The 14,617-nt window shown below is 39.5% G+C and overlaps 1 protein-coding gene across 9 annotated transcripts in view; it reads right to left on the reverse strand.

Moving 5' to 3' along the window:
- Window positions 1-14,617, reverse strand: part of Dis3l2 (DIS3 like 3'-5' exoribonuclease 2) — a 332,047-nt gene that overhangs the window by 178,445 nt on the left and 138,985 nt on the right. For all 9 annotated transcript variants that reach the window (XR_011709223.1, XR_011709224.1, XR_011709225.1 and 6 more), the window contains exons 7-8: window positions 9,089-9,189; window positions 5,100-5,347 (exon numbers count right to left, since the gene is read on the reverse strand). Coding sequence is in view for 6 of the 9 variants with exons in the window: in XM_071619543.1 (XP_071475644.1) it covers window positions 5,100-5,347; window positions 9,089-9,189 (349 nt within the window). In the remaining 3 variants the exon portion in view is untranslated. The remainder of the gene's footprint in view (window positions 1-5,099; window positions 5,348-9,088; window positions 9,190-14,617) is intronic.

Raw genomic sequence — 14,617 nt, forward strand, 5'->3', positions numbered from 1 at the left:
ATTGCTTTTGCTATTCTGGGTCTTTTGTTTTTCCATATGAATTTCATGATTGCTTTATCTATTTCTACAAGAAATGCCGTTCGGATTTTGATTGGCATTGCATTAAACCTGTAGAGAACTTTGGGTAATATCGCCATTTTGATGATGTTAGTTCTGCCTATCCATGAACAGGGTATATTTTTCCATCTTCTAAGATCTTCTTCTATTTCTCTCTTTAGGGTTCTGTAGTTTTCATTGTATAAATCTTTCACCTCTTTTGTTAGGTTGATTCCCAAGTATTTTATTTTTTTTGAGGATATTGTGAATGGAGTGGTTTTCCTCATTTCCATTTCAGAAGGTTTGTTGCTGATATACAGGAATGCCTTTGATTTATGCGTATTGATTTTATATCCTGCCACTTTGCTGAATTCATTTATTAGTTCTAGTAGTTTCTTTGTAGACCCTTTTGGGTCTTCTAGGTATAGAATCATATCATCCGCAAATAGTGATAATTTAAGTTCTTCTTTTCCTATTTTTATGCCTTTAATTTCTTTTGTCTGTCTAATTGCTCTGGCTAGTATTTCAAGAACTAAATTGAATAGAAGTGGTAAGAGAGGGCATCCCTGTCTTGTTCCTTAAAAATTTAAAAAATTTTTAAAACCTTAAAAATTTTATCCTAATTTTTTTAAAAAATATAATTTTAATGATCTATCTGCAAATTTATTTTGTTTATTTATTTTCATGTGGTGCTGAGGATCGAACCCAGGGCCTCGCACGTGCTAGATGAGCGCTCTACCACTGAGCCACAACCCTAGCCCCTATCCTAATTTTGATATTGCAATAATAAACAGTTAAAAGGAAGAAAGCTTTCCTCGGAGAAATGTATAATGTTCATCACCTCAAGTTTTTTTCACTCACCAAAGCTCTTCTACCAACACTATTCCCACTCACATGAAGGACGTCCAGATAATGCTTGAAACATTCCCAGCTTTCTGCAGTTGATAGGTAGGGGTTATGGAGTGTCTATATAAACATTCTATAGAGATAAGCATCAGACTGACTTGTCCTGGGTGATATGGAAATAAAAACTAGACAGAAACTATGAAAAAAACAGTCCTTCAAATCAGCCTGTTTGTCTTAAAGAAAACAAGAATATTTACCAGTCAGTATTAGTGCTCTTGGCTATGCATCTCTTTCCTCTTCTAAATATTCTTAGAAAGTTTGGCCTTAAAACTAGGCTATGCACAGGTCACACATTCTTGTAGTGGTCACGACCACTACTATCATTACTGCTCTTAAATAAATGCTCCCATGCACACTGGTTCATGCTGAAACTCACCCAAATAGGCAAAATGGTATCAGATCCCTGAAAAGCCAGGTGTGGGGAGGAGTCAACACTGGCTGAACATACGGCCCAGAACCTCAGTAACAACACAAGGTGAACAAGACATGTGACAAAGACGCAACACCATTGGCTGTGTATTTTCTACAATCAGGAAGAGAGACCAAGTTATTTTCCCTTCTTCCAGCTCAGTAATATGACACAATAGAAGGTAGCAAGTAAGGAACAATGACTTCAGAAAAAGTGTTTTATCAGTGAAAAACAGACAAAAAAAAAAAAAAAACGGGAAGAAGGTCCAACAGTACTGAATGATTTTAAGAAAGACCCTGAAGCTTGAGAGTGAATCAGTGTTGCTACTTAGGATCAGCGAAGAGACTGGACCAGTCCCAAGAGCACAAGAAGGCTGATGGCATCTACAGTTCTCCTTTAATACTTTGAAGAAAGAGCACTAGAATTTGCAGGTGGGGACGGCAATTTGGGAAGAAGTGTAAGTGCCTGCATACAGTGGTCCTTGGGAAACAAACCAAGTGACACCAGGACCATCCTCCTCCATTCTTTGACTTTTGCTCTGCTTTGATCAGGATGCTCTTGGTTTGCAAGATGTGGCTTTTTCCAAAGCTGAGCATTGTAGACCAGCAGGTGGAGCCCAACAGTCACCAAAAAAGAGCCCCCTCCTCAGCCTGATTGGCTTTTTATCTACTAGCCAGCTAGAGCCACGCCCCTGAAAAGGACTTATAAGTTTGGTAATACAAGTTCCTGGCATCACACAACTCAACCTTTCCCTCAGAAGGTTCTTTAAATAAGGAATATGTTCAGGAAAGGTGAAATATTCCTTTTGTGCAGGGGGAATGATTGAAGAGTTATTTTTCAGTGTGCTCATCTTAGAAGCAACGCTTCCATAAAAAACACTAATTTTCCATTTGCTTTTTCTATCTTCCTGGTTTCTTTTTCATTTTCCTAGTAAATAAAACTTATTTAATGTGTGACCACTTCAATTCATATCTACCCCCAAAAGAATTCAGTACCTATCAAAACTGAGTAGAAGAGCAAAAGCATCTACTTTTGCCTGTCAGCGAGTATCTGCCAACTGGCCCTACAGAGCAAAGCCGGGAGACAAAGCCCCCGCATACTTCCTTCTCCACACACCTGGCAATCAAAACTTCCCTTCCTCTGCTTTCATCCTGTCTCGTTCTTGGCTTCAATAGACTCTGTTGTCCTTCATTCATAAAAGCCAGCAGCACAACGACAAAATCTCTATATCTCATTCCAATAGCCTTCCATTAAGACTAGGCAATCCCAGGTTCAAACCAGAATTTCTCATTCTGCAGTGACCTGTTCATCTTCTCTCTTCTCCCAACCCCCATAGCCATCAGAGTTTGGCAGATAAAATAACATGAACATGTCAGTTTGCTCCAGGTTAGTTTACATCTTACATCTTCAGTTAGCCTTCAGTGTTGCTACTGTTTCTCACAGTAGCTGCTATAAAACTTTTTTTTTCAAGATTTATCCTTACATATTTGAGAATAAACCATAACAAATCTAGGAGAAAGTGATCACGAACCTCCATGCTCACAACATCCTGGCAGGAAGGCTGGGACTGTGAGCTCTGGACTCCAGGATAGCATATTCCACCAAGGCAGGAGTAACATAGGCGTGAGGGCCACTGCATGAGTTTCTAAAAGGAAAGTAACTGACAGCCAGAACAGCACATCAAGGCGACCACCGCCTTGCCCAGCAGCTGCAGCCCTCACCCCTCATGTGACAGCATCATCTGAGAGCTTCGTCATGAAAACCTGCCAGGTTTTATTATTCAAAATAGATTTTCTCTATTTCCACAAAGATGTTTTAATTTGCTCTAATCAGTTATTCATGTCCACAAAGATTTTAAAAGGCATATTTCCATAAAACACTACTACAATGTCTTTATATTAAGAAGGTAGAGAACAAGCACAGTTTTCCATTTGATTATCTTAAAATTTTATTTTGAAAATTACACGACAATACATGATTACCATATTTTTAAAATATTCTTTCTTGGGGCTGGGGTTGTGGCTCAGCGGTAGAGTTCTCGCCTAGCATGTGCGAGGCATTGGGTTTGATCCTCAGCACCACATAAAAATAAATAAATAAATAAATAAAGGTTTTAAAAAATAAAATAAAATATTCTTTCTTTGGATCCAACAAAGGTGTTTGTTGCTTCAAAGGCTCGACTCCCTTTTGGTTGTTGTTGCATCTACCCTTTGACTAGGGTCCTGATGAAGCAAGGGCTCAGTTGTATGAGAGAACCTACAGGATCATTAGAGTAATAACATAAACAGAAACATAAGAATCTTCCTGGTTGAAGATTTCCTAACTACACCCTTACAACCTGAACACTAAGGCAGCAGTCCAATCCAGAATGCACAAAGGGCTCAGCAGAAAGGCAAATAAAGGACAAGGCTGGGTTTCCTGGTGTGATGTGAAAGACTTCCCTTCTCACTGTCAAACAGTGTGGCAGCATAATCAAAGTTAGTATAAAGGTGCCCTGTGTATAAAGGTGTTCTTTCCTGTGACCAGAGGCCAGTGTCATGACCACCATCAGACCTTTTGATTTGATGGTGAGAAACGGGCAAGCCTGTGAAAAGGATTACTTGGGGCTCAAGAGGTTGACATCACTCTTGGATAATGAGTTAAGTTTAAAAATAATGACACTACAATCGCACCATTTTAGAGCAAAAAAGAAAGTTCAACAGTTCCTAAGAGGCTCTGAGTTCAAGGAAATCACACTGATCTTCACATAACTGAAAAGTGGCTCTGGGGTATTTCTTAACATCAGTATGACCTGGATTACATGGCTAGGCATAAGAAGCTAAGTGTAGAATAAGCCTGGTAAAAGCAGCACACTGTGGCCATCCGTTCAGTGTTGCCTCACATCACCACAGAACATTCCCAGGAGGATCCATTCTGTATAAGTCAGATAACCAACCAGCAAGCCACTACACTGGACTAAGAGTTAAATGTCAGGAAAGACTCTTCTATACTGTATACCTTTCACTGCCATTTCCTATGAAGCAAAAGTCAGACATCATTCATAGTAAAGACCTAAAGATACAACTAAAACAATATTATTTTTCTTTCAAAGTGATTGCTAGTTATAATAGTCATAGCACTTGATCAGATAGTGAAGTCTAGCAGTTTCTTTAAATAAAAATTAAATGACCATCTCTAAGATTTAAGTTAGGCTGATTTCTGACAGCTTCCACAGAAACATGGCACTCTTCTTCCTCCCTACAGTAGTAATAATTTAGCTTTTAATGCTAAGGTGAAACCTTTGGCACTAATCAAACTGACTGCAGGATCAACACCAAAAAGCACACCATTCAAACAAGACTTCATATTCATACTTTAAAGCAAAGAAACTGGGAGGTCTCCTGAATATGCTTGGACTTTGCATATTTTAAAAAAGCATCTGAAAGGAAAGAACTGGCTATTTGATGCAATGAATTTGCTGCAGAACACAAGTATGAATAGGATTCATGACACAACAGGAAACTGTAGAGGCTCAGAATGTGCTTATATTTTATGCCAGAAACAAAAACAAAAAGGCTACTGTTTGGTAATTCAAGGAACCTGTTGGCAACTAGTTGAAGTGAAGTAAGGGTAACTTCTGGACTCAGAACCACCATACCTTGGCTTTAATAAAGAAACAATAACTAAAATTCATAAAAAGTTAGTATAAAGTGCCTTAAACTGAGTTCTTTCCTGTAACCAGTGGTTTTTCTTGCCAGAGATCACCTACCCCAGTGCAAAACTGCTGTCCTCCTTCCAGTCCACGATGCGGCAGATGAACAATGTGTTGGCATAATCTTTAGGCCGGGTCACAAAGTCCTGGGGACAGTCCTTCAGAGGTACATAAATTCTAGGCACTCGGTGGTCTGAGGGAGAAAACAGGGCATATTTCCTAAACAGCTCACTGTTCTTATCAGCCAACAGTTTGAGGATGCCAGTGGCCGCTCGGGAATGTTTTTTCTCCAAGATGTAAACCACCTGAAAACACCAAAGATAATGTCAGTGTTGCTCATCTGTAGAACTGGGTATCAGGTGAAGTCAGGAGGATATTATCTGATCAACTAGCAGAGTCCAGCAGTAAGTAATCAATAAGTTGCAATAATTTAAGCATATATATCCAAGGAAAAAAAACTATGCAGTACATGAATAAATTAGATCAAAGTGCTTTTATAACTGTGACCTATGTCTTATGAAGAAAAGTGAGACTTCAGCAGATAGGTATAGCTCCAGGTATTTGTTCTGCATTATACTTTTCTCACATTGACATACCAGCATACTCTATGAACAATACATAAATGCTTTAAAAATGTTATTAAATATAAATTACAGGCTGAGGATGTGGCTCAAGCGGTAGCACGCTCGCCTGGCATGCGTGCGGCCTGGGTTCGATCCTCAGCACCACATACAAACAAAGATGTTGTGTCCGCCGAAAAGCTAAAAAATAAATATTAAAAAAATATTCTCTCTCTCTCTCTTTAAAAAAAATAAATAAATAAATTACTATTCTTATTAAGTTATAACTTCTTTGCTGAGATTTTCTATTTTCTCAAATGTTTCAAGAGAATTTTCCATTGCTTGCTGAAGAATCTTCATAATGGTCATTGTGAAGCCTGGTCATAACATCAATGGTTTCATGTAGGTATAAGTTATACCTTTTCTCTCTCAAGTTATGATTTTCCTGGTTCTTGGTATGATGATTGGTTTTTGTTTGAATCCTGAACTTTCTGGCTATTGACATTAGGAGATGCTGGTATTATTTAACTCTTTCATGCTAGGCAGTCACAGTATTGAGGTTTATTTAGCATGCAGATCCTGGCCTATTGCTGTGGGCTGAGATTCCAATGACAATTTTGTTTTCAGGGTCTCTGCAGTATTATTTTGCAAAGTTTGGTTTACATGGTGCCACTGGGACTCCCACTGGTTCTCTACTGATGCTGCTTGTGAGGAATTAGGGGACTCTCCAGGCCAGGGCACCTGAAAGTGTGGAATAGTACTCTCTAGCCTGCAGGGACAAAGAGGCTTCCCATTTAGGGATTTCCTGTTTGTGGCACAATCTCCTTACTGGCACTACTTGACTATCTGTCCAATGTCTCTGGATTTGAGAGAATAGTCTCCAGTCCCCAAGGACAAAGAGACTTCCCAGATTGCACACCTAATATGGTAGAATTCCCCTTCAAACAGTTTTCATAATTTCCGAGTTGCTCTGGGTGAGGACAAAGGGGCCTTGCCCACCAGGTCGTTTGTTGTGGCAAGATCCTTTTTACTGGTATCCTCATGCTTTCTGGTGCCTCGAGGTGAGAGAGGGGAATCCCTGGCCCATAGGACAAAGAGGCTTCCTGTATCAGGTGCTTCTTGGAGTAGGATCACCCTTGGTAGAGCCACTCAGATGCCCACTGTATCTCAGTGGGGAGAGGCCTCTCAGGCCTAAGGGGAAAGGAAAGCTCTTCTCATGATCACTCACTGTTATCAGGGCTCCCAGTCAACTCCTTCACAGATGCTGCTGGCCTTGCCTGGCATCTCTGAGATAGAGGTTTCTTGGCTCTCTCTGAGTCTATCTGGCCATTGCTAGGCTGAGATTCAGAAACACCTTCTAATGGTAGGACTGTAAAGTCCCTGTCTCTATGTAGTTTCTTTAGTCCGGAGGTCCCTAACAAGTGTTCCTTCTTCTTTTTACCCTTTCAAGTTCTCTTGGGGTTTCCTGCCCCCACCCCCCAAACCAGGGTTTACAGATGTCCTTAGTAGGAGGAGCAAAAAAATCAAGCCATGCTATCTTATCTGACCCAGAAGTCCTTGCATCCTGGTTTAATTTCTGATAGCACAGAAATGCAGAAAGCAGCTTGAACCTGTGGTTCATACGAAGTTAGCTTTAGGCAGAGCATAAGCTTGGCATACAAGTGCTGCTTACCTTGTAATTTTATTTTATTTGATATTTTTTACTTTTTAAATTTTTTTGTACTAGAAATCAAACCCAAGGGTGCTCTACCACTGATCTACATGCCCAGCCCATTTGAAATTCTGAGACAAGAGTCTTGCTAAATTGCTCAGGCTGGCCTCAAACTGGTGATTTTCCTGCCTCAGCGTCCTGAGTCCCTGGGATTATAGATGTGTACCACCTGCCCTGCCTTGTAATTTTAGATTAAATTCATTAAAAAATGTTATCCAAGAGGGAGAGAAAGAAAAGGGGAGAGGATGGGAAGAAGGGGTGGGCACGATTGGAGGGCAGTAGCAAATCACAGAATACAAGTTCTATGGACAGAGGGTTGCTCTATTCAGCTCTTATCATAATCATTTAGAAATGTGGCCCAGTACAGCCAGATGTTTGTTTGAAAAAGAAGCTAGAAGCATGATTTTTTTATGGAAACACTTTCTGTATGTTTGTTTAATGTAAGTTATTAAGTCAAACTTTTAAAATTCTGCACAGGTAAAATGAAACCAGTGTAGGAGCCAGATGCAGCCCCCGGCCACCCAGTCATTACAATCTTCCACATCTAGCACATTGCCTGGAACATGGTTAGTCCTCGAAATGCCTATAGAAATAAAGATCTGGATAACTGAATGCAGTGGGAGTAACATACGTAAATTTGAAATTGTTCAGGTCAATATGTAGGCGAGATTCTCCTAACCAGCTGGCTGGCGAGTTGCACACTGCATTCCCAGGTCAAGCACACCAACAAGATACCTCTGGTACACGAAGCCTCACACTATGATGCCACTCAATTCTTTGCCCTTGCATCACTTTGCCTTCTGCCACCATGAGTTATCTGCATAGCCAGAGTCAGCTGTATTTGATCCCACATCTGAGGATGCTACTAACATACATAAGCTTCTAATAAAATTGTGCAAAAAAATGAAACAGGAATGTAAAAATAATTATTATGTGATAACTGAATTGAATACTTTGAAAAAACTAAAAAGGAATTCTTAAAATTCATTTTTTGAATTAGCTATGACAATTTAAAAAATTGAAGCAAAAACTAAAATCTAGAAGGAGTTGATATTCCTATTACTTCTCCCAGTGTCTTAAATTCTCAGTTCACTTTATTCATTCATTCACTTATTGCTCATAGTACTAGGAACGGAACCCAGAGGAGCTCAACCAGCCGTTTTCATTTTTTATTTTGAGACAGGGGTTTGCTGAGTCGACTAGGCTGGAAGTGAACTTGCGATCCTCCTATCTCAGTCTCCTGAGTCAGTGGGATTACAGGTGTGTGCCACTGTGCCTGGCTTTGCTCCACTTTCAATAACCCAAACTGGAAGTCATAAATGCCTGATTGTACATGGGTTATAAACAAGAAAGAATACAAAACTCCAAACATACTTAAAGAAAAGGCCTTGGCCCTTTATACAAAGATAGGGAAGTGAATACACATTTACTTGTTTAAAGTTACAAGACCCAGGCTGGGGATGTGGCTCAAGCGGTGGCGTGCTCGCCTGGCATGCGTGCGGCCCGGGTTCGATTCTCAGCACCACATACAAATAAAGATGTTATGTCGGCCGAAAACTAAAAAATAGATATTGAAAAGTTCTCTCTCTCTCTCTCTCTCTCACTCTCTCTTTTAAAAAAAAAAAAAAAAAGTTACAAGACCCATTCCTAATTTCCTGAGTCTACTAACTTTTCTGATTAACTGACTAACTATAGTCCTAACTGAATCTCACGAGACTGACAAGTAGCTCAGGTAATAACCATTGGAAGAGTGGAAAAAATCTGCAATCAATGACCTTAGCTGATTTCTGCAGCGACTTCTCTGATAAAGCTTTTGTGTCTTGTGACATGGAGGTGCTCTCATCTTTTGTAACTGGTGCATTGGCATCCTCTTTTCCTAAATTAGAAAGACAAAGAAAAAGAAGAGCAGGGATCAATTAGATGAATATCCATTAGGCATACGGACTTTGAAGATTTGAAAACTCAGACTGGGAAAGATTTCTGGATACCAAGTACCCCACATCACTCACTCACAATGGTTGGATGACTTGACTATGGCCAATCATGTCACATATCTGTATCAATGCTCACTTTGAGCACCTGGCTCAGCAGGCCACATTTGCTCTACTTTACATCATTCGCATGCTAAACACCATACTAGCAGAGAACATCTAATATGCTGAATTAAACTAAATCACCTGTGCATCAAAATGCCAAAAAAAAAAAAAAAGATATTAAGTACTGTCCAGCCCACAATGAAGAATAGAGATAGGTTAATTAATTAAAGCACATCTGCTGAAACAGTACAAAATCAAAATAAATGTTACCTTTTAAAAGAACTTTGGTACCAGCCATAACAAACAAAATGGTGGAAAATTTATTATATTTATTAAATAAATAAATAAAAAGCCCAACCCTGATTTTCCTGGCATTTCTTAGTGACATTATATAAAGAGTAAAGCACTTAAAGTCTTTTATGTTTAATTTCCTTTCTTAAAAAACTTATAAAATGCACATTCACCCAAGAAACTAAAACCACATCTCCCGAGAAAGAGGCAATTAGGCTCCATACCAGAAGTATTAAAACACACATGAATAAAAACAGCAAATTACACACCTTTTGAACATTTAAAATTTTTGTATTTTCATTTATTACATTAGATTCCTCCCCACTAAAAATTACCCTCTATCCAAGTATATTGTAATCGCAGGTTCTAGGGATCACAACCAAATTCATGTGGGACCCACTTCAGAGAGACTCATACTTATCATCATTTAGACATAACCAAGGCCAAAATAAATAAATAAATTCTTTTCAGGACTGGCTGCCTCTAGCAAAGGCTCAGCTAAAGGCCAACTTTTACCATTCTGGGCATGCTCTGGAAACACTGACATGATCTGACCTACTGAAGCTAAAGAATGATCAACTGTGTGCTTTTCCATCTATGAAATCTACCTACTGATGAGCCCACTAAAAGCAGAATCTTCATTATCTTCTGAAAAGAAAATGCAAACACAAACTTTTCTTACTATGGATGACTTATCCATCAGTAAAAGAGGGATAGTCATCCAAGTTCATCTTTTAATTTAGGCCATAGTCTAGAATTTCAAAATCATAAGATGCTTTCAGAACAACATTTTTTTTTATAATCTTGGGGCAAAAACAAAACAATACAAGCTGTAGATCTGTTTGTTCCATAATATACCTTGCAGTGTTCTGCAGAAAATAAGGTAACTTAGGAAGAACAGGAAGATAAAATTAAGAGTACATGCTACTTAGAAATCTGACATGTAAGCTTTTGGTCTCAAAAGCTGTGGAAATGAGTTCAGGGTAGGGAAAGAACTGGATTTTCCAGGACAGCCCAAACCCAAGGCTAGTAGCTTTCTAGTATGGTCACTGATGGTTCCATCTTAAAATGACTATTAGTTCAGATTCCACCCCAACAACAGTGACTCTTCTGTTCCAAAGGTTATACGAGGTTAGATCCAAAGAGAGAGGGCAAGCCATGGCAGTGGGCCCAAGCATGATTTCCAGATATCACACCTGAACATGACCTCTATAGGTTCTGTATTCATAAGGTTATCCTGGAAAAAATAAGGCTTTGTTCATAGTTACATCTTAATAAATTAAACCAAAGTTTATAGCCTTGCAGGTGAGAATCATAGATATTACAGTCAATGAATGTAAAGAAATACAACGCCAAGTTGGAAAGGTGAATCACCTTAATATGTTTCCAACTACACTATTTCTTGCCACACTGAAGAGCAAAGTTGTCAGTGTAATGAGAGAATCGAATGCATTACTGAATCACAAGATCATATATTTATTCATTTATTCCATGTATACTTATTGAGCACAGGGCATTGAGGATTCAGTTGTAAGATATAGATCCCAGCCCTTAGGGAACATACAGGCTAATGTGGAAATGATGTTATATAAATAATCACTCAATAAATATAAAATTACAGATTGTGATGAAGGATAAGAAGGAAAGAATAGTCCTATGGAGGAAGGGAAAAGGATGTGAGATTTAGGTTAGCGATCATGGAAAGGCTTGTGAGGAAGTAATGTTTAAGCCGAGAAAAGAAGATGGTGTATATAGAGTAATAGGGGGTCAAAAGACCCCAAGGCAGGGAATGGCAGGAGGGTGGTAAAAACAGGAAGTTCTTTGCACAGTCAAGGACTGGAAAGAGAACTGGAAATAGGACTGGGAAGGTGGAGCACAATTAGCAAGAATAGGCAGTGCAAGACATGAGAATGAGAGGGAGACAGGAGTCAAGGCAGGTGGGCACTACAGGAGATAAGAACCCGAGCTAAGCCTACGTTAAATGGGAAGCTGACTTTTATGCAAGAATAGCATGACCAAGGCAAGATTAGAGCAGGCTATGAGTGGATGTGAGGAGATCAGTGAAGAGTTACTCCAGGAGTCCAGGCACTGGAGGACAGAGCTGTGATGCAGACTCTGGAGGCAGAATTAAGACATATTTTGCAATTGAGCTGATATACTGGTGGGGATTTAATATAAGAGTCTAAGGGCTATTAGACATGAGAAGTGAAGAACTGTTTCCAGTTTTCTGACATCTGCAGCTAGGCTGAGGGAGGTATGAATAAGGAAAGTCTAGAGAACGAAGTAAAATCAAGAGTTCTGTTTCAAAAGTAGTTACATATGTACCTTGGGATGATGTTGAATAAGCAGTTCAATATGAAAGTGTGGAACTCAAAAGTGAGGCCTGGGTTGTAGCTTTATATATAATTTCTATGCTGTGCACCTCCAGCCCATGCTGGAGAGCAGAGATTCAAACCAGATCTGTTCAACTGTTAGGTCCACAAAGCTTTGCCACTGTTCCACACTGGTATATGCACAAGTACAGAGCACTGTGCTGCCACTGCTGAGCAAGTAAGAAACATTCCCTGAAGAAGTGGCCTGGGGCTTGAAGGATGTATAAATGTTTCAAAGAGAAACAAGGATGTTGAAGGGCACCCAAGACAAAGGCCAGAACTTTCAAGAGGCCCAGTTCTGTGAGACAGCTGATGCAGTAAAGGTCTAAGAAGAGATATATTATAGTTACCAACAGGCTATAGACACCGAGCTGGGTAGAAAAGGCTTGAGATGCATAAGGGGAGGAACAAGGCTGGGCAAGAGGTCGGACGGGCCCTAGAGCTGAGGCTTATGTCACTGCCACATTAGCTAGTCTCTTCAATTTTCAGTGGGACAGCCCAGCTAAAAGACCTCATCCTTTAGCCTTCTTGCAGGGGCATGTCTAAGTTTTAATCAGAAAGATGCAGTGGAAAGTGTTGTAGGTGACTTCTGAGAAGTATCTTTAGAGGGCACAGACCCAGTCTTCTCTTTCTTCCTCTCTGCCGGCTGGTAAGAAGATGTGTTAGCTGGACCTCCCTTGAGCACTCATCTTGGTCCTGGCTATAGGACAAAGGTGTTTCTACCCTGCAGATCAGCATAAAAGAATGAACTGAAGATGTGGAGCCACCCTACATGTGCCAGCCTGCTTGCCTCTGGTCTTCTTTTGTGTGAGAGAGAAACAAACTTCTTTCTTATTTAAGCCATTGGTATTTTAGGATTTAAAGCTATTCTCAGCAAAACATAATTTCTAACATACAGGTTCAGACATAGAGACTGACAAGCTCAGACACTATCCCATAAAGCATAAAAGTCAAAGAAGTATCCTCTTAAAGAGTTATACACCAAAAGGAACCAAGGGATGGGAGGCGGAGAGGTTAGGGGCAAGTGCTGGGGAGTGATACTGGCTAAATTATATTGTTATACTGTGTGCATGTATGGATATGTAACAACAAATCCTCCCATTATGCACAACTATAACACACCAATTAAAAATGTAGAAAAAATTTTTAAAGAGTTATACACCACATTTATGTGTTAAGGCCCTGAATTTGGAAGCATTCTAGAGTGAAAAAACAACAGAAGCAGAGATCTTGGACAGCTATGGTTACAGCCTAGGGGAGACACAATCAGAAACTGAATCAAAGATAGAAAGAGACACCATGATGCTAAGTGAAATAAGTCAGACTCAGAAAGTCAAAGATAAAATGTTTTCTTTGATATGCAGAAGCTAGTTCAAAATCAGGAGAAAAAGAAAAGGGAGAGGAATTCCATCAAAACAGAAGATCAGTGGAGTAGAGGAAGGGGACTGAGGTGAAGACAGGAGGGACAGGACAGGGGAAGACAGTGGAATGAGTCTGACTTAACTTTCCTATGTACATACATGAATATTCCACAGTAAATCTCACCATATGTATATCCCCACCAAGGCACTAATTAAAAAAAACTATAAATAGCAGAAAGATCAGTAGAGAAGAGGAGGGAAGGGAACAGGAGAGGGAGGAGGGGAGAAAAAGGGGAAGTACTGGGGACTGAATTAGAGAAAATTATTTTCTGTGCTTTTATGTCAGAATTAATCCTAATGATGTATATAACTGAATCAGGAGAGTGACAGTGACAGTGAACAGGGGTGAGACTTGACAGCACTTTCTGAGAGGGATGCTGCTTAGCATCTTCATCACTGTGAACTGTCTAGAGTGAGACAAAGGGCTTCAATGGAAAGAGCTTCTGATGGATTCTCAAGAATAATGCTTTGACAGACACCAATGAACTGTAAGAACAAGGCCAAGCTGCCAGTGGTCCTCAACAAGGGGGAGAAAAGATGTGTCCCCACAGCCTTCGGTTATGCTGTATTAAAGTAAAAGCTATCAGGCTGGGATTGTGGCTCAATGGTAGAACGCTCACCTAGCACAGGTGCGGCCCTGGTTCAATCCTCAGCATCACAAAAAATAAATGAATAGAATAAAGGTATTTTGTTTAACTACAACTAAAAAAATAAATATTAAAAAAGAAAGGGCTATAAATCTCTGTATCCCCATATAGTTCATATAATTCTATAATCTAGTAATTATTAAAATTCTTCATTTAAAATAGAATTTTTGAAAAATTAGGTACACTAGTAACCAAACAACTCTTCAAATTTCTCTGAGAAAAACAACAGGAAGAAAAGGTCCAGTGAAATCCTGGTCTTTTTCTATAGACTACCTGGAACTTCTATTTAAACATTCAAAAAGAAAAATGCCCCAGTTTGCTGGAATTGGCATTGTCACTTGCATATAACAAGTACAAACTCCACACCTTATTTTGGTAAGAAAAATTATTCTTGGCCATCTCCTACAGAAATAGTAGACTGACAAGTCTGATGATTAGTAATACTTTTCAAGCAAGTTTTCAGATGATTGAACTATGATATGAAGGTTGGGGGCAGGTGAAGGAAAAAAAAAAAAAAAAAAACAAGCAACTGGGCGA

The sequence above is a fragment of the Marmota flaviventris genome, chromosome 11 (assembly GCF_047511675.1).
Source record: "Marmota flaviventris isolate mMarFla1 chromosome 11, mMarFla1.hap1, whole genome shotgun sequence".
NCBI classification, from domain to species: Eukaryota; Metazoa; Chordata; class Mammalia; order Rodentia; family Sciuridae; genus Marmota; species Marmota flaviventris.